The 19,968-nt window shown below is 49.0% G+C and overlaps 1 protein-coding gene and 1 non-coding gene across 3 annotated transcripts; both read right to left on the reverse strand.

Moving 5' to 3' along the window:
• TRNAK-UUU (transfer RNA lysine (anticodon UUU)) lies at nt 1–72 on the reverse strand. Its single transcript has one exon. It is a non-coding gene; the product is annotated as a tRNA-Lys (tRNA).
• A 3,071-nt stretch (nt 73–3,143) lies between these two features.
• PLEKHB1 (pleckstrin homology domain containing B1) lies at nt 3,144–13,772 on the reverse strand. Of its 2 annotated transcripts, XM_060103719.1 has the most exons (8): nt 13,708–13,716; nt 12,416–12,491; nt 10,641–10,793; nt 9,926–10,028; nt 8,785–8,824; nt 6,078–6,182; nt 5,015–5,111; nt 3,144–4,429 (listed from the first exon to the last, which is right to left on the reverse strand). In XM_060103719.1, exons 2-8 carry the CDS (start codon nt 12,450–12,452, stop codon nt 4,293–4,295), a joined length of 672 nt encoding a protein of 223 aa, XP_059959702.1. In that variant the 5' UTR covers nt 12,453–12,491; nt 13,708–13,716; the 3' UTR covers nt 3,144–4,292. The 2 variants fall into 2 exon arrangements, with proteins under 2 accessions (XP_059959702.1, XP_059959701.1); XM_060103718.1 differs by lacking the exon at nt 6,078–6,182 and having other exon boundaries at nt 13,708–13,772.
• Nucleotides 13,773–19,968: the final 6,196 nt, after the last annotated feature.

Here is a 19,968-nt window from a genome sequence, read left to right on the forward strand (position 1 = left end):
TTCCCTGACCAGGGATTAAACCTGGGCCCTAGCAGTAAAAGTGCCAAGTCCTAACCACTGGACCACCAAGGAATTCCCAAGCCAATTAGATTTTCAAATTTACTCAGTTGAATTTTGTTTCTTAATACACATTTTACCATAAGCATTCAAGAGAAGCCAGGCTGCTCCTTCAACATTTTGCTTTAGAAATTTCTTCAGCCAGACAACAATTTCATCACTTACAAGTGCTACCTTTTACAAAAACTAGGACACGAACACAGTTCATCCAAGCTCTTTGCCACTTCATATTAAGGATTGCCTTTTCTCCTGTTTCCAGTAACACATTCCTTATTTCCAACTGAGACCTCATTAGAATGGTCTTTCCCATCCATATTTCTACCAATATTCTGGTCACAACCACTTAAGTATTCTCTAAAAAGATTGAGGCCCTCTTTACAGCTCTGCTCTTCTCCTTCTGAGCCCTCATGAGAATTGCCCTTAACAGTCATTCATGACAATATAGGCTTTTTCTAGCATGTACCTCCAAATTCTTCCAACCTCTGCCCATACCCAATTCCAAAGCTGCTTCCATATTTCTAGGTATTTGTTATGACAGCAATCCCACATCGCGGTATTAATTTCTCTTAGTCTGTTTAGGCTGCTATAAAAAGATATCACAGACTGGGTAGCTTATAAACAGCAGAAATTTATTGCTCACAGTTCTGGAGACTGGAAGTCTGACAAGATCAGGGTGCCAGCATAGTTGGTTGGATGAGGGTCCTCTTTTGGGTCACAGACTTCTTGTAGTATCTTCACATGGCAGAAGGAGCTAGAGATCTCTCTGGAGTGTCTTTTATCAAGGCACTAATACCATCCATAAGGGTTCTACCCTCATGATTTAAGTACCTCCCAAAGCCCCATCTATTAATACCATCACCTTTAGGGGATTAGGATTTCTTTATTTTTTTAACTATTAAACAATTTTTATAGTTTACTTTTTTAATTGAAGTATAGTTGATTTTCAATGTTGTGTTAGTTTCTCATGGGATTTTATTTTTTAATTTATTTTTTAAATGATTATTTCTTTTATATATTTGTTTATTTATTTCGTTGCACTGGGTCTTAGTTGAAGTAGGCAGGCTCCTTAGTTGTGGCATGCAAACTCTTAGTTGTGGCATGCATGTGGGATCTAGTTCCCTGACCAGGGATTGAACCTGGGCCCCCTGCATTGGGAGCACGGAGTCTTAACCACTGCGCTACCAGGGAAGTCACTCGTGGGATTTTAATGTATGAAATTTGGGGAATACAAACATTCAGACCATAGAACTTTGCATTTATTTATATCTTAATTCTTTTCAGCAGTTGTACCAGTTTACACTTAAATGAGATTTCCAGTTGTTTCACATCAGTACTTAATGTTATCTATTTTATCTTTAGCCATTTAGTTGGGTGTGTAGTGATATCACATTTTAATTCAAAACTTTTAAAAACCACTCTGCTGACCAGACAACACAATATGTGGGCCAGATGTGGTCCATAGGCCACCTCCAGATTAAACTGTGTTGTCTGTGAGAATTAATGTTTGTCTTAATATGTGTGTGAATAATTTAATAATTGTCTAGTGAACAGCTGGAAGATAAAAAATTCATGCTACAACCATCAGTGGAGAGATTTTAAAGCAAACTGCACCTGGAGCATCCATTTGCATCTTTCTTGCCCTGTTTGGTGGGGTGAGTGGAAATAACCATGGTACCATCAGGACCATGATAAATGTAGCCCTAAGACCATAGATGCCCAGAGAAAAGAGCCCTTAACCCAGCTGTGGGAGGTTCTCTATAAACTGGTCCATCCACTACCACTCCTCACCATGCAACTTGCTGTGACATCAGACTGTTTCCTGAACTTCACAGTGCTCTCAAGACCAAAATGTTTTTAGGCCTGTTCATGCCATTTCTTCCATCTGTTCTTTCTCCTTTCTCTGTTTGATAAACTCCTACTCATCCTTCGAGGCTCACCCTAAATTTTCACTTCCGGTCCCAAAGCTTTCCTCAGTACCCTTGGCACAGTTGGATACCTCTTCCTCAGAGCTCTCACTGCACCATGTTCCTATCGAACTTCATTGAATCATTGCTTTTTGTTTATGTATCCCTCTAAGTTGGTGTCTGGGGATGTGGCTGAGGTGGATACCTGATATTTTTGCCACCCAGCTCTCACCTAGTCATCCTACTTCTGGGAACAGTGCCCTAAATTTCTTTTGGGACACCACCCCACCCCTGCTCTTAAGCTCTGTTATTTTAGACCATCTTTTCCAGATCACAGTAGATTCAGAGATGGCCACAAGACCCAATTCAGGCTAATGTGCAACAGTTTGAATAAAAGTTCATGCCAGGACTTTCATTCATACTATTGGAGGAAGAGAAGCTCTCTTGGCTAGACTTGAACCAAGGAGGGCATTAGTCTAGAGCTGCTGAATATCACTGCAACCTCTGAATGAGACAGCCCAGTGGCTGTAAAGATGGAAACAAAGCAAAGTCTAAGTGATAATATTTGAGTCCCTGGACCAAGCAGTTTCTGGACTTCTCAGGTATGTGGCCCAATATTTTCCCTTCTTGGGATTAAATCAGTTTGAGCATGGGGGTTCCTGTTACTTGCAGCCTCAAAAGGCCTGAAGTAAGATGGTTGTTTCCTTCCCTGGCCACCTTTGTCTCGAGTCCAACTCATTGATTCAACTCTAGAAGGATGGGAACCTACTGGAAAAGACCCCACCCAACACCACAGGGCTCTCAGAAAGCAGGCAGGGCATGACCTGGATCATCCATCAGCTCAGATGACAGAGATTCTGATGCAGCCTGTCCTCTCAAGCCCTCAGGGACAGCCAACTTCAACCTGCCAGTTTATGGGTGGGGAAAGCAAGATACAGAAATGTTAAGTGACTTGCCCTAAATTGCTCAGCTAACATGCTGCCACCAATTCTACCTGACCTCAGAATCCACACTCTTCTCACTATACCAGAGAAGGCACTAGCAGGTGCTGAGTCATAGAGGTGTTCCAGGGAAACAGGGCCCCCCTGGGGGAACAAACAAAGCCAGAGTCAGGGCTAGAGCCAACCACACCTTTATTAGTCTCTGCAGCAGGGCAACTGGAGCCCCTATCTACAAGGGAACTTTAGCAGGCTACTCTGGCTACTGGGCAGGGATGTTAGCATTTCTACTAGTGATTGGGACAGGATGGGGGAGGAGACTAGAAGGGGACCAAATGGGGAGACTGCTGGGCCTCCCTCCTGCAGGGAGGCACATGTGGGGCCTTCAGGACTGAGACAAAGGTGGACCAGGTCCCAGAGGTGAACACTGCCATCTCCCCCAGAGTGAAGGAAGAGACAAAGCCTCTTTGATGGTGATGGAGATGGTGATAGCCACAGCTATGGATAGAGGGCCAAGCTTTTGGGGAACAGAAATGCATTTCTTGATGGAGGCACCAACCTAGGGCGAGTCACAAAGAGAGCTCACCTGCCCCCCAGGAAGAGGACCCCAGGTTCAGCTCAATTGCTGCCCCAGGCATCTTGACATGGAAAACAGGTGCTTTCTGAACACTGAAGGAACAAAGGACCCAGAAATCTGGTAGCTGGGAAGGATGGGGCTAAACTCAGGGAGTGTTTTGTGTTTGGGTATTAAAACAGGCAATATGGTGCAATCATGAAACGTCCCTCCAAAAAGCTCACACCTCCCCCTTAGCCAGCAACCTCCTTAGCCTGGAGGGCCATCATGAGCTGACCCCTGCCCACACCACAGCTCAAATGAACTCCCATTCAATTCTTTGGATGTGCCGTTATGTTCACGGCTCTGCACTCTTGCCAACAACTTTACTCCTAGCCTACCTTCCTCACTCTTTGCCATCATACCGTCAAAAGACTGATAATTCCACCTTGTAAAGTGTTTGTTTACTCCAGTCTGCCCCACCAAGCTTGGAGCTGCCAGAGGAAAGAACCTGATTCCTGTGTCTCCAGTGCCTGGGCAACTTGAAGACCCATGAGTTGCATTTTCTGTGTCCTGGCGTGTTTGGGCAAAACATACCCATATGTGTCTATAACGGATTTCTGGGGTGTCTAGCAGTAGACAAAAGAATTTTGAGCTGTGTTTGTGCCTGGGATGATAGCTTCTTCTGATGTGCAAGGTGAGGGTGGGGAGTGGGAGGAACGATCCGAGCCCAGAAGGGGCTAATGGAAACTAAGGGGCCAAGTGGGACAGGGCTTGGATGGTGGAGGGTGGGACCAAGCAGGAAAGGGGTCTTTCTGGTCTACGCGCAGGATCCAGGGCTCAGAACCAGCAGGGCGACCACATGAGCGAGCCGAGTGCTGCACCTGTGGCGGCTCCCGCAAGCATGCTCATGGCCAGGGGGGCGCCCGCGCTGTAGCAAGGATCCTCCCGGACCACTACGTGCGTCACGCCAGGGCCTGCGGAGAGAGAGCCCGTGAGGACCAGGGACTTAAGAGGAGGGAGCAAAGAGATCCTCTGCCTCCTTCTGCTAGACTCCAGCCCAAACCATGATAAGGCGCTGAGCCCACTCTCCTGCTCCTCAGTGGGAGACACTGAGGGCTTGATGCGGGAAGGACGCGCGCTCTGTTCCCACGGCTTCTATGCCCTGGATCTGCTACGGACGTTCTGGGACCGTGGGGCTAGGATGGACTGGCAAGGAAACCCCGGGGTCTCTAAGAAACTCCAGACTGCACCTGATGATGGATGGGCCTTCCCAACCGCCAGACCCTGGAGTGAGAGGAGGTAGCCTTTCCCGCATTAGCCACCAGGGGTCGCTACCAGCTCAAGAATGGGTATTGCTGGGCCGGCCTAGAGAAGAGGTCAGCTCTGGAGTGGGGAGGGGCTCTGGTTCAAGAACCGTTCTGAGTCATGGGATGGGGAGGGGGCCTTGCGGAGGGTCCCACCTGGGAAAATCCATGGTCACTAAAAGGGTGGGGCCTGGCCCCTACTGATAGACCAGGGGCGGGAATTGAGGCAGGGGGAGGGGTGGGCTGGAGACTTACCATATGTCGGTCCATAGTAGCTGCGGACATATGTGGCCTCATGAGCGTTGGGGGGCACCACCTCATAGTAGTCCTGGTACGGGCTGTAGATGCGCACCTGGGGAGCCCTGCCTGGTCAGCTGCCGGAGAGCTGGGCCCAGATTTTGTCCCCTCCCCCCAACACCTGGTTCAGGCCCTTCTGGGCCCACAGAGCCACCACACCAAGTTTACAAATGGGTCCCCAGATACCAGCAAGCTCCTGAAGAAAGACCCTACCTCCCCACAAGGCCCTTGTCCTCTAATACTTGAGCCCCTCCATCCAGCTCCCAACGATGCCATTTTCCTGCCCTGGCTTCCTACCTAGCACTCCCCTGATCAAAACTTCTCCATGGCTCCCTACTTCCTTTGATAGATAGTCTAATATTTGCTAGCAGCTCTCCAGTGATGACACTTGGAGAAACCCAATGGACTTCTCTACTCTCCTGGTTATGGAGAGGGCGGCCTGGGCCTTGGCCAGGAAATAAAAGGGGGTTCTACAGGGGCAGAGCTGACCTAACCTGATCCTTGCCTTGAAGGAAGTTCCAGGTCTCCTGGGAGAATAGAGACAAAAATAAAGGAACTAGAAATCAGGCAGAATGAAGACAGGACTAAGCACTAATGCAGTGGGTTGTGGGAGGGAGTGACAATGCCTGGAGGTCTGGGAAGTCCTCCCTGAGGAGTTGGCAGCCTTTGAGGTGCATCTTAGAGGATAAGCATCATTTTGTCAGGTGAGTAAGGAAATTAAGGGTCTTTGCAGCAGATAGAGCAGCACATGCAAAGGCTGGAGAGACAGAAAAGGTCGGGCATAGCTGGGAGCAGGGGGTTGAGCAGAGCCGTTGGAGCGCAGGGGATGAGGGGGATGAGGTGGGCAAGTCTGGCCCAGGCCAGATTCCGAAGACCTTGAAAGCAGGGCTGTGGTTGTTGTCCTATGAACGATCGGGAGCCATGGAATGTTTGTGAGCAGGGAAGGGATGTGACTGGGCCCACTGTTGGAGGCACATCCTGGTGCCAGAATGGAGGCCGGGAGGGCTGAGCCAGCACTTACCCAGATCCGCCTCTCAAACTTACAGGGGCTCCACGAGCGGGTCACACACCTGACCTTGGGGCAAACCCGGCGACTCCTGGGAGGGACGGTGGCTCCAGCTGGGGCCTGCTCAAGCCACAGAAACCCAAGAAGGGGAGGGAGGGGGTTGTCAGAAGCCCTCTACATCTGGAGAGACTCGGAGCTCTTCACAGGCCCTAGCAGAGCCCTCTGCCAGCTGGGCAAGGGAAGGGGGTATCCTCTTCTTCTGCCTCAGCCCATGGTAATGGTGGGAAGCTCAGAAGGGGTGGTGATTTGGCTGAAGTTACACAAGAAGACGGATCAGTAGTGTCTCTCCAGAATTAGCCCACCTTTGCCTGTTTCAGGCTGCTGAGGCTCCCAGTCTCCAGGGAGGACAGTACAGCTCTGATCTGCCTGCCCACCCACCTGCACCCATCACTGGCCCCACAGCCTTGCCCCTGACTGTGCCCCCGGCCCTGTGTTCCCTGGAACAGCCAGGGTCAGGGGCTCCTCCTGGAGCCTCCACCCAGAGTGGGGTATAAACCTGCAGGATGTGGAGGGACAAAGCACAGGTCACTCCTATTAGGCACAGGACAGACAGACACAGGCATGAACACTCAGAGATGGGCAGACACTAGTACAAAGACACAGAAGTACAAACACACCCAGTTCGAGCCAGCCTAGGGACCAGAGGGATGCGCGTATGTGTATGCACGTGTGTGTGTGTGTGTGTGTGTGTGTGTGTGTAGAGCAGGGCGAGGTGGAGTGGAGGGTCAGAGTAGAGAGATTTAGGAAGCAGAGCAGCAGGAAGGTGGATAGGCAGAGAAGACACAAGGCAGCTTCATAGAGTCACAGAGTGCAGAACGGTCAGCCCTCACCTCCTTCCTCCTGCCCCTCTTGGGTGGGACTGATCTGCCCTGCATAAGTGTGTTTGGAGCTCAGAGCCAGGTCCCTCCACCTTGCTGACCACTGCCCCAGCCTCCTCTTACACAGCCTCCACCCAGAAGCCTGAGTCTGCTCCAAAGCCTGACCACAGCCCCCCTGCTTAATGCCCTTTATTGCTCCCCACAACCCTCAGGATAAAGTTCAGTTCCTTCACCTGGACTTAAAGGCCGTTTTTGACATGGCTCCTCAGAGGTCATGTCTCCTACTTCTTTCCCTCCACACCTTACCCTCCAGCCAGGCCAGACTCCTGGCCTTTAGACACACTGACCTAGGTTCCAGTGCAGGCTCTTCCACTGACTTAAGATGATGAGACTTTGGATGAGTCAATTCTCCTCTGAACCTCAGCTCCCCAGCTATAAAATGGAACTAAAAATACCAACCCCTACCCCTTCTTATTGAAGATTAAATGATACAACCAATGCCAGGTGGTCAAGCACAATGCCTGGCCCTCAGCAGGTGAATGCCTGAGGGAGTTTCTAAATGCATCCCAGTCTTCCCTGCTACTTCCCAGCGGACTTTTTTTTTCTAGATGAGAAGGAGCTCCACCGTGCCACAGGTAGAAGGAGCAAGCACAGAATCTGGGGTCAGGCAGATGGGGGTTGAGGCCAAGCTTGGCCACGCCTTTGGGCAGCTCCTCAAAACCATACCTCCATCAATCACTAAGTTCTGTTGATTCTACCTCTTAAGTGTGTCTTATCCTCATCAGCTTGTCTCTACCAGCAAGGCCTTAGTCCAGACCCCCAGGCGGTCACCTGCACACTGTCCCAGCCTTCTAACAGGTCTCCGGGCATCCACTCTTACCCTCTACAATCCATTCCCTACCTACCAGCCAGACTATCTTTTTAAAACTACAAGTCTGGTCTGATCTGCTCATGCCGTTCCTCTGCTTAAAAACTTTCAATGACTTCCCAGTGTTCTTAGCAGAAACCACTATCCTTAACAGAGCTTTTAATGCTTGGCTCTGCTAACCCTCCTTCCCCCACGGCTCTCTCTCTCCCTGAGATCCAGCCACCCCAACCTTCCTTCTGTTCTTCAACTTGCCAGCATCATAACCCCTCTCAGGGCATTTGCACCTGCAGTTCCCTCTGCCTGGAAAGCTCTTCCCTTCACCCCACCCCAGCCCTTTCACCCAGTTGATTTCTGTTATCCTTCAGGTCTCATCTTAAGCCTTGTCTGGACTCCCACCTGGATCAGGCCATCAAGGTGGATGCACATTGAATGCACCCTGCCTGTCTCTGTCAGAGAAGTTACCACCACTGCAATGGAATCACTAACTCTGTAATTTGTGACTTCACGTCTAGCTCCCCATTAGGCTGAGTCCAGGAAAGCAGGGCCCACATCTGATCCCTGGTCCTTGGCACAGTGCCTGGCACATAGTAGGAACTCAGTAAATATTTGTTGTGTGGATGAATAAAACTCAATCTTATCATCTGCAGAGAGAGAACAATAATCCCAACCTCACAGGACGGTTGAGGGGAGTAGCTGGTATTGTAACTACATCACACCTGACACATAATAGTTGCTGGATTAAAGATAGTTCCTTTCCCCCTGCTCACATGCCACCCCCTTCAACAAGCCTTCTTGGAGGCCTCTCTCTCCCTCCTCCAAGCACCAGTTGGATGTCTTCTGTCCTTTTCCACTCGGGACTCAGTCACTCACATATATGGAAATTGAGAACTGCTGGCTGGCAGAGACCGAATCTGAGTCACCCATGATTCCATGGCAGGTAGGGGTGGGGAGGAGACAGGGGGGGAAGGGGGCTCACCGGGGTGGAGTTCGCCTCCAGCAGTGCCGTCTTCCATGCTCTGCAATGCAAACCCACCAGACCATGAAGAGGGAGTTCAAGAGAAAGGGGATTGGGCCCCACATTTTAGACTTTCCTCCCCAACCCAGCCTCTAGCCCTAGTCTCTTGTGAAGGGGGAGATCCTCGTGACTCCCTCGGGTAGACAAAGGTGACCCTCTCTGCTGCTCCTGTCACATAGACAAGCCCTCAGTTGAGCTGCAGCCTCCTAATGCATTCTTAGTCCCTAGTCTCTTTCCCTCTAGAAATTCCAGTTTCCCCATCTAGACAAAAGACAGCTGGGCTTGGGTGGTCCCTTAGGAGTTCAGATTCTGACATGCCTAGGCTGGTTCTCTGGCTGCAGCCACCTCCACATCCCAAACCTACAAACTCAGTTCCCCAATGCTCTGACCCCAGAGCCCCGGGAACACCCAGTGGACACTGGACAATTGAGCCTTTGTTGGTTGCCATGGCACCTGGCTGGGGTGGACAAGGCGGCTCTGTGCTTTGTCTACCCCGAGCTCAGCCTTCCCTACTCCCACACATCCCATCTCTTTCACTCTCCTATAGCACAAAGGCCAACTGACCCTCCGCCAGAGAGTGGGAAGGGCAAGAATGTGTGAGGAAGACATGCCCAGTCTCTCAGTGTGGATCTGCATCTCACATGGGGGGCCCGCGGGCTGCCTCTGTTAGGCAGGTTAGGGTCTATCCCTCAGATCAGAGTACCCCCTGCCCCAGGCCATCTTCTAGGAAGGGAGTGAGAAGGAGGGCCTCTGAGGATGCCATGGGGCTGTCTGTTCCTTTGTATCACCCCCAAGCGAGGGCTCACCTCAGAGGCTGCTAGATACCCAACTCTAAGTGATCAGGGACCACACACCTGAGGTAGGTATGCACACCCCTCCCCCAACAGTCCTGAATTCATCCCTAACCATATCAGTTTACTGGATACCATACCAATCACCATGAGCCATTCAAATCCACTCTGCCCAGCTTCCACTGAGACTACCATGCTCACTGGTCTTTGTCCCCTTTACCTACCTTTAGGGAACTAGAGGCCCAATGAGGAGGAGGCGTCTGGTCATATTCCCCAAGATCCCACCCCATCCTCTCCTGGGAACCACTCACATGGCATCATCCCGGGTCTCTGCACACAGGTGCAGGCGGCCGCCCTCTCGTAGGTTCACGATCAGCAGGCCATCTCGGCTCTTGCCCTCTGGGGGCTGCACATCTAAAGGCAGACACACATATATGGGGTTTTCACAGGGCACAGGCCCCAGGTTTCCCCAGTAAACCAGAAACAAGAATAGGAACTGACTTCTCTGAGTCCTTTTTACTGGCCACTGCCAACCTCGTCTGATCCCACACACTTTCCTTGGGATTCTGCTCAACTCTTTAGACCTTTCCACCTTTCCACATTGCCTGCTTCTCTAGTTAGGTATATCTATCTCCCAGTTTCCCTATATAATTATGGCCTGAGCCTTGATCAAGGAGATTTTGCTGTGTGACTTTGGGCCAGTCACTTAATTTCTCTGAGCCTCCTTATTTCATTTCATCTTTTTCCATTCCTAGCACTGGAGAGGGCAGGAACGGTGTCTGACTCACCTCTGTGGACCCAGCATAGGGCCCAGGTCCAGCACAGAGTAGGAACTCAATAAGGAACTGATTTCTTAATTCACACCCACATGAATTGGAGGTGATAGAGGCCCAGAAGCAATGTCTATGGAAGGCCTCTGAAAGCCGCAAAGAGCCTTCCACCTGAGAACAGCAGGTGTTCTCAGACAGACACTGTTGCGGGGGGGGGGCATAGTCACAGTGCCAGAGAGAAAGGGGCTCTGCTCACCGTGGCACTCCTGGCCTATCTTTATGTCTCGGACGTTGAAGCGGATGAGCACGCGGTCCTCCTCATCCTGCGCAGTCTCATCGTGGTAGTAGCCCAGGGTTCCATCCAGCCACAGGGCGAACCAATTCCGCTTCCAGCGGCGGAGGATGGAGCCTGTGCGATATTCCAGACCCGCCAGGCAGGCTGATCACAGAGCCTGCTGGGGGGGTAGGAGCCCTGGGTGGGTTCCCAGAGTCCCCTTACCCCCAGCCCCCAGTGTGATAACCACCCCGTCCTTGCCCGTCTACTCCCTGAAATGATGGCAGGGCCTCTCTCTGTCTTGCTCACCCATTGCCTCCCACTGGGCCTGACACATAGTCAGGGCTCCATAAATGTGCTGAATGGTAAATAAATGATCAGATTCTTTCCTTGGGGGAAGCTGGAAATCTTTTTTTTTTTTTTTTAATTTTTTTTTTTTTTTTTTTTTTTTGCGGTATGCGGGCCTCTCACTGTTGTGGCCTCTCCCGTTGCGGAGCACAGGCTCGGGACGCGCAGGCTCAGTGGCCATGGCTCACGGGCCCAGCCTCTCCGCGGCATGTGGGATCTTCCCGGATCGGGGCACGAACCCGTATCCCCTGCATCGGCAGGCGGACTCTCAACCACTGCGCCACCAGGGAAGCCCTCTTTTTTTTTTTTTTAAGTGTCACAAGACATGGAGCACCTCCACAAATTTAAATTCATGTCCAATTGAACATTTGTTTCTGTATGTACAGTTTGTCAGAGAAAAAGCGTTGTTTTTGTATGAATGCAGAATATGATTTATGCAAGAATTAACAGAAAACAACTAGTCATCAAGTGCTTGCCTTAAGGAAACCCTTAATTTCCATTGCATCCATTCTGCTGAGGGGTGTACAATTATTGCTTATAATTGTGAGCATACTTGAAAAAAAGGCCAAGCCCCAGGTGACAGTCATTTGTAGTGTCTGCCTCTTCCACCAAATGGGGAGCAGAGGGATCGGCCATAGCTCACCTCACCTGTCCCGCCACCCAGCAGGACCTAGACTCGGTGTTTGCTGAACTGAATTAAGTGAGTACGGGTCATAGGGTGTGGGGAGCTCCTAGCCCGGGACAGCTCTGATTCAGATCATGACTCTGGTCAGAGGTGGGTCTGGAAACCTGAGCCCTAGCTTTAGACATTTTGTGACTGGAAATCTTTACAGAAAAGGGTAAAGACATAAGAGATCTTCCTAGAGCTTTACAAATTCCAAAGCACAGAGGCATTTTTCATTTTGTTCTGCGCCTTGTTCTGTGGCCAGCCCTGGGTATGGGTGCTATGGACACACAGAGAATTAAACCCAGTCCCTGCACTTGAGGTGCTCACAGTCTGAAGCCAGTATGAGGTGGGGGAGTGGTGAGGCCCACAGGTAAAGATGGTTATATATTTATCAGGGCTATAACAGGGGTATGTATGAGGCACTGGGCACGAAGAAGGGGGCCACTAACCCAGCTTGGTGCTACAGCAGGGGCTGGGGTGGTGAGGAGAGAAAAGGCAGAGAAGGCTCCTCACAGAAGGGGACATCTGAGCTGGGTCTTGAAAAATAAGTAGTTTACCAAGCAGTCAGGAATGTGAAGGACATTCCGGACAGAGACAAGAGTATGGACAAAGGAGGGGAGAATAAAAAGGGCATGATTTCTTGGGAGAAGGGTTCACCGTGCAGGTCCAACAGGCCACTTTCCTCATCCCTGCCCCTGGACAAGGTGCAGGACAGATGAGGGCTTGGCCCAGGGTCACTCACTCTGTCTCCACAGCCAGCCGCCCCTCACCAGGGCCATTTCCTCAAAAGGACTTTCCAGGGTAGAGTCAGGCGGAACCTGTCAGAGGAGCCACAGGACACACGGGCCTCATCAGCTGCTCCACAGCAGCTCCTCAGAGAAAAGCCCCCACCCCTGTCGTCCCTGGGGGAGCCACCGAGGAAACGTTTAAAGGAGTGTGAGTAAACAAACAAGGGCAAGCCTGTCTGTCTCCTCCCCATTCTCTGCTCCAGGCACATAATGGGAGCACTGTGCTTGTAGGGTCAGCAGGGCAGCCACCCACTGCGCTGGGGTGGGGCTGGGGGTCAGAAGCCTGGATTCCAATCTCAGCCCCATAACCTTGACCAAGTCCCTTCTCCCTGGCCTCCACTTCCAGATCTGTAAAAGCATGTCCATCAGGCAGGTAGAGACTGAAGTGAGGAACTCTTAAAATGTTAGAAACCCTGGAATTTTGAAACGCTGGCAGCAGAGAATATTAGAATCATGGCAATGAATGAGGGACTTTCATGATAAGAGAAGCCTCCCTCACATTTGAACCCCACCAGAGCCATTTTCAAAGTGCATAAAACAATAGTTCAACAGCAACTATGATTGATCGAGCACTATGTGCCAGGTATACTTCTCGGGTGCTTTCATCTAGTATCTCGTTGAAGCCCCACAATAATCCTTGTTATTCCCAGGAAACTGGTGCCTGGAGAGGTCCAGGCACTTGTGCAGATTTGCTTGGTTATTAAGCAGTGAAGCCAAGATTCACACCCAGCAGTCCTGGCTTCTAACCATTATTCTAGTAGGAGCTTTTAAAACTCCCGATACACAGGTCATACCCAGTAATAATTAAATCAGAATATCTGGGGGCAGGAGGTAAGCACTGATAGTCTTCAAAGATACCCAGGTGATTCAGTGTACAGCAAAGTTTGGGCCCCACTGCAACTCTATTGGGTACTTTACTAGATGGGTAGGATCTTTACTCCTATTTTACAGATGGACAAACTGAGCTATAGCATGTGACTTGTCCATGTGTGTGACGGAGCTTGGATTGGAATCCAGGTGCCCTCTGATCTTGAGCGCGGCTTACTTTTGAGCTGGTGCCTTCGCCCCTCCCCCCACTAGCTCACACCTGTTGCTGCGCAGCAAGGGCTGGCTGGCACACCTGGGTTGGAAGGCCCGGGCTTGTCCCTGCTTCTCTTGCTACTCCCTCCCATCTTCAAGCTCAGACATAGGTCAGATAAGACGGCCAGGTGCAAACTCCCTCTCCAACCCCCCTTGATGCACCCACCTTTCTACACCTGTTGCGACGCTGCTGCCAAAACGGCCGCTACTTGGTGCTGCGGCCTCCCAACCCGCTGCGCCTGCGCTTTGTGCGCCCCAGAACGCCCGGGGCTGTTCACTCCCCAGGCTGCGCCCGGGGTCTAGCTGCCTCGGGGCCCCGCCCTCCGGTCCCGCCCCGCCACCAGGGAGGGGGCGGGGCGTGTAGAGATGTGCGACAGGAGGCCTTCTGGGACTTGTAGTCTGCAGGCCTAGATATGGGTAATCAATATACAGCCTCTCGTGGGTGGTAGCCCTGTGCCCAACCGGAGCACAGGTGAGAGGCCGCACCTGCGATTTTATTTTGCTATTAAGTCATTATTTTGTTCATTCATTTATCATGAAATACTTTTTTCCCAAGAATCTTGAACTCTAATTTTCTAGAAAAATGTAAATTACAAGGAGAAACCAGGCTTCTAGCTTTGTCATGTTTTCTTGATACTCAGTTTGTGCCTGGCACCGGGCGTTAGTGGAGAGCACAAAAAAGCATCCGACAAGGCCCTTCCTCTTCTTTTCCCGGCTTCCCGTCTGGTGGAGGAGACAACATAAACACACAATTAAAGCACAGGGTATGGTTTGACAATGGGAAAGAAGACTCTGACTTTGACCAAGAGGTTCAGGAAGGCTTCCCAGAGGAGGCTGAAAGAGGTCTTGAAGGATGAGTATGAGTGTCCAGTATTTCAGCGTGTTTGGAAAGTAGAGTGCAGGGGTGGGGGTGGGGAGGGCATGGGGATCAGCAGGTGATGAAGCTGCAGGGGTTGCAAGGATATAACATGAAGGTCTTGGATGACAGGCTCAGGAGCTTGGGCATTATGACATAATGACTGGAGCTTGGGCTTGCGGGTTTCAAGGTGAAGAGTTCGGTGGTTCAATTTATGGGTTGGAAAGGCATTTCTAGGACAGTCAAAAATGGATTGAAAGGGGCCCAACTAGAGAAAGAAGACTGTTTCTCTATCTACCACCACAGTCTGTTCCTCCAGGATCATTTCCTTGAATAGCTCAGCCCCACAAACCGCCACCTAGGAGCAGACCCAGGATGTCATTCAGAGGATAGAGCTTGTCAGGGCCTGAAAGATCCCTTGAGAAGGGAACCCACCCTGCCCTGGGCCCTTTCTCCTGTCCCAGAGATCTCTTTCTTACCGGAGCTGCAGGGCTCATGGTTCCAGGGCGGCTAGAGCAGCATGTCCCAGAAGGCTTCTGCAGGGGGACATTTCCCTAAGCACCTTGGAGATAAGGGGATCAGGAAGGTGCTACCAAGTGGAAACCGGAAGGGGGTGTCAAAGAGAGGGGGCACATAGATCCTAGAGAAAGTCGTCCTTTCTCTCCAGTTCCAGGCCCACCGACTGATCCCCTATTTGACCTTCAGTTCACTGGATAACAAGTCATCTGTGATTCGGAGGCGGTCTTGGACTAGCATCGCTCAGATTCCCGGTGGGGGGAGAAGCCAGCCCTCCTTCCTCGGTTGGGGGCGGGGCTCAATCCTCCTCCAGCCGGGCTTGACCGTGCCATCACCCCAGTCCTGGATGCACAGCTTGGCTCTTTAAGCTTCCCTGTCTTGCTCCTGGTTTTCTGTAATCCTGACCTCAAGCTAACCCGGTGCCTCGGACCTTCATGCAGTGCGTGCCTTGCTGGGGGATCCGCCAGGGCTGATCCTATCTGCCTCTGAGCTCATCCCCTCCGTGCAGCCCCAGGAATCAGTTCTCCTAAACCACGCTGTTTTCCATCCTTGTGTCTGTCTGGAATGTCCCACACCTACCTTCTCCAGACTACAGTTGCTGCTGCTACTGCAGAAGGACGGAAAGGAGGGAGGGTAGGGTGGAGCTGGCTTCAGGGAATCTGGGTGCTGCCCCTCTTCCCTGCTCTCCCTCCTCCCCTTGGTGGCTCCTTCAAAGTGGGATGGGGCGGGGGAACAGTGCAGACAGCTCCCAGATGACATTCTCTGGATTTAGTAACAGATGAAAAGAGAAGATTTTCCAGCATCAGTGTGAAATTCAGGGAAAGGTCTCCTCACTCCCCAACCAAAGAGGGGGGCGCTATGATGAGAAAAAAGGGAAAGGGGAAAGGATGCTTGGCAAACTAAAACCACAGATGCCACTACAGAATCTAAACGCAGCATGACCTGACATAAATCTCTAAAATGTTGGTCAATGACCCTCTTTGAGAAGCTGATAAATGTTGTAGACGCTGCCCAGGAAAAAATGCACACACATCACATTTTGCATATAATTCCTGGGGCTTCCTAGACCCCTGAAGCTATGATGATTACTACTGAGATTGTTTTTAATCTTCACAGCTGTGCAGATGGGTGGGAAGAGTGTGGATTGACAAGTGAGAAGTGCTGAGAGCATAGTAGGAAACAGCTTCAGCAGTACTGGCTTTGAGAGGCTGTTTAATTAACTAAAATGTACTGGCTTTGAGAGGCTGTTTAATTAACTACAATGTATTGAGACTAACAAGCCAACAAGTTAACTTTTACATTTCTGTTGTAACTGTGGTACATAGAGCCATTAGCAGAGAGAAAAGTATTTTTTATTTCAAATGTCTCTGGTGGATGAACAGCTCATGGATAATATATTGTTTAGAGAATAGTGGGCTGGCTTATCAAATTAAAATTTACTACTTACATTTTCTAGAGAGTATAATATAATGAGAATAATTTATATTATCTCCATTTATCAAAAAATTCTGAAATTTATATCAAAATGCAACTGGAGCAAAACCTCTTATGTAAAAGTTTAAAAATAATTTTAGTGAGATATAATTTACATACTATGAAATTCACTCTTTTAAAGTATACAGTTAACTGTTCTGATATATTCACAGAGTTGTGCAACCATCACCGCTATCTAGTCTTAGATCATTTTCATCATCCCAAAAAGAAACTTGTGTGGTCAGGCCACTCAAGATGGCTGTTCTCTTACTCTCTGTGAATCCCCTGCCAGACCAGTGCCTGCTTCACCTAAGCCCTACGCAAATGACTGACCTTCCTACATACTTGCCCCAGGCCCCAGCTGTTAATTGTTCTTACCAAAGGGGCAGTGATACTGGTTTCCCTGGTAACTAATGAGCCCACCTGACATCAATTCCCCTATAACTGGTAATCTTCCCTTACCTCGGGAGCGAAAACTGCCACCATATCCTGCCCCCGTCTGCCGCGCATAGCTGGGTGTCACTCCAGGATCTTGCTTCGGACGTGTAAGCCCCCCCATCCATTAAATCACCGATCTCTCTGTTGATGACTTCGGGCTCTTTCTTCAGTCTTGAAGCTGGGCAAGCACAGGCCTTGTAGGTCTGTGGGGCGCAGCCCAACAAAACTCTGTATCCTGGGACTTCCCTGGCAGTGCAGTGGTTAAGACTTCCTGCCTCCACTGCAGGGGGTGTGGGTTCGATCCCTGGTTGGGGAAATAAGATCTCACATGCCATGCAGCCCAGCAAAAAAACACAACAAAACAAAACTCTATATCCTCTAGCAGTCACTCTCAATCCCCTTTCTCCCCAGCCCCTGCCGACCACTACTTTGTATGAATTTGCCTATTCTGAACATTACATATGTGACCTTTCATGATTTGCTTCTTTCACTTAATGTTTTCTAGTTTCATCCATGTTGTAGCAGGTATCAGTACAGCTGACCCTCTGTATCTGCGGGGAATTGGTTCCAGGACTCCCCAAAACACACACACCAAAATCCTCAGGTGCTCAAGTTCCTTATATAAAATGGCATAATATTTGCATATAACCTACACACATCCACATCCTATACTTTATTTTATTTTTTAAAATTTATTTTATTTTATTATTATTATTTTTTGGCTGTGTTGGGTCTTTGTTGCTCTGCGCGGACTTTCTCTACCTGCGGCGCGGGAGCTTCTCATTGTGGTGGCTTCTCTTGTTGCGGAGCACGGGCTCTAGGCACATGGGCTTCATTAGTTGCAGCACGGGGGCTCGCTAGTTGTGGCTCACGAGTTCTAGAGTGCAGGCTCAGTAGTTGTGGTGCACGGGCTTAGTTGCTCCGTGGCATGTGGGATCTTCCCAGACCAGGGCTTGAACCCATGTCTCCTGCACTGGCAGGCGGATTCTTAACCACTGTGCCACCAGGGAAGCCCCACACATCCTATACTTTAAAATATCTCTAGATTACTTATAATACCCAAAACAATGTAAATACTGTGTAAATAGTTGCAAATACAATGTGTTTTTACAACTACGTAAATTTGCCTTCCCTAGGCAAATTCAAATTTTGCTTTTTGGCACTTACTGGAATTCTTTAAAATATATTTTTGATCTGTAGTTGATTGAATTCACAGGTGCAGAAACTGCTGGTATGGAGGGTTGACTGTACATCATTTCTTTGTATTGATGAATAACATTCTATACCATGTTTTATTTATCCATTCATTAGTTAATAGACATTTTTGGTTTCTACCTTTTAGCTATTATCAACAATACTGCTATGAATATTTGTGTACAAGTATTTGGGTGAAATATGTTTTTATTCCTCTTGGGTATGATATTGCTGAATCATATGGTAACTGTTTCACATTTTGAGGAACTGTCAAACTATTTTCCAAAGTGGCTGCACCATTTTACAATCCCACCAGCAATCCATGAGCATTCCAGTTTTTCTCATCCTCATCAACCCTTGTTATTGTCTCTCTTTTTGATTACAGCCATTCTAGCAGGTGAAAAGTATTGTCTTGTGGTTTTGATTTGCATTTCCCTAGTGATCAGTGATGTTGAGCATATTTTCATGTGCTTATTAGCTATTTGTATATTTTCTTTGGAGAAATGTTTCTTCTCCATTTTTAGTTGGATTGTTCTTTATTGTTGTAAAATTTTTTAACTTAAAAAATGTAGATAATTTTCAAATAACTTTGAAGAAAAAAATGAAATGGTCTTGCAGTGTTTCAGAGGTTTGAGTAGAAAGAAGGGTTACGTTCAGGCTCAAAGAACCTGGAAGGTAACGTACTTCCATTTCCTGGACAGGAATGTCCAGAGAAAAACCCAGCCCATGAGGGAAGATAAGAAGGACAGCAATCTCTTAGTGGAAAGCCATCCCTGAAGGCTTCATCCAGGCTTCTGGCATGGGAGGCAGTTAGTTTTATTTATGTCTAGGCTATAATACCCATTATTCAATCAAAATGCTAATCTAGGCGTTACTGTGAAGGTATTTTGTAGATGTGGTCAACCTCTACAATCAGTTGACTTTAAGTAAAGGAGATTATCCTTGATGATCATCCAATTAGTCAAAGGGCCTTAAGAGCAAAATGGAGATTTCCCTGAGGAAGAAGACTATATAGTCTGTGGACTATAGTCTCAGCCCCTGACTGAGAGTTTCCAGTCTGCTGGCCTGCACTACAGGTTTCAGGCTTACCAGCCCTCACAACTGCATAAGCCAATTCCTTGAGATAAATCTCTTTATATATGTATGTATAGCCTACTGGTTCTGTTTCTCTAGAGATCCCTGACTAGTACAGGGAGGAAGATGTCTTCTTGTCAGGAACTCCCTGTTTGAATGTATTGGAAACACCAGATTTGGGAATGGAAGAAGAAAGCCTGGCAGCCAAGGAGAGGGTCTGAGGGGAGGGGTGTTGAGACCCTCCTATCTCAGAAGAAACAGCACCCCATGCCCAGAGATGAGGGCTTGCAAATGCTCCCTGGAAAATTCTCCATCTGGATCATCAGATGCATGAGGAACCACTTCTAGGAGCTCACTGTTTCCATTGTTGTTTGTCTCATATCTGCAATGTTTTGTCTTGAGATGAAGAGGTTTCTTTCAGCCTCCTGTGCTCTTGTCCAGTGATCAGGACCTTTTGGTTCAAGGGAGATAATTTGGTTTTGAGAACAAATGATGCTTTCCAGCTTTTCGTAAAGGTCTTTGATTTGCTCTCTGAAGGTCTTCAGCTCTTCATTTGCATGCTCATCTTGTCATTTGCTTCAGAACTTTCCTCCTCTTGTTCCAAGTAATGATCTTCCTGGACAGATAATTTCTCAAGAGACTCCATTTCTTTCTCTTGAAAAAGTTCAGTCACTTCCAATTCCCTGAAGACTTTGATATGCACTTTTTCAAAAGTCAAGATTTGCTCAGCCTGAAGACTTCTAAGATGATTAGTCATGTTGGCTTTTTTGTTTCCTTCTTTAGCAATGTTGATGTAGAATTGATTTCTCCCTCCATCTTGGATGTTTAAATGCACACTCGACTTTTCAACGTCAGTCAGTTTCCTCCTGGCTCCTC

The sequence above is a fragment of the Mesoplodon densirostris genome, chromosome 7 (genome assembly GCF_025265405.1).
Source record: "Mesoplodon densirostris isolate mMesDen1 chromosome 7, mMesDen1 primary haplotype, whole genome shotgun sequence".
NCBI lineage: Eukaryota > Metazoa > Chordata > Mammalia > Artiodactyla > Ziphiidae > Mesoplodon > Mesoplodon densirostris.

Coding starts and splice junctions, on each gene's coding strand:
- PLEKHB1 (XM_060103719.1), bottom strand. CDS start 12,452: ATGGCCCTGGTGAGGGGCGGCTGGCTGTGGAGACAGA. Junction 8,825..9,925: donor GAGACCCGGGATGATGCCAT/GTGAGTGGTTCC, acceptor TTTGCATTGCAG/AGCATGGAAGACGGCACTGC. Junction 5,112..6,077: donor AGTTTGAGAGGCGGATCTGG/GTAAGTGCTGGC, acceptor AGGGCTCCCCAG/GTGCGCATCTACAGCCCGTA.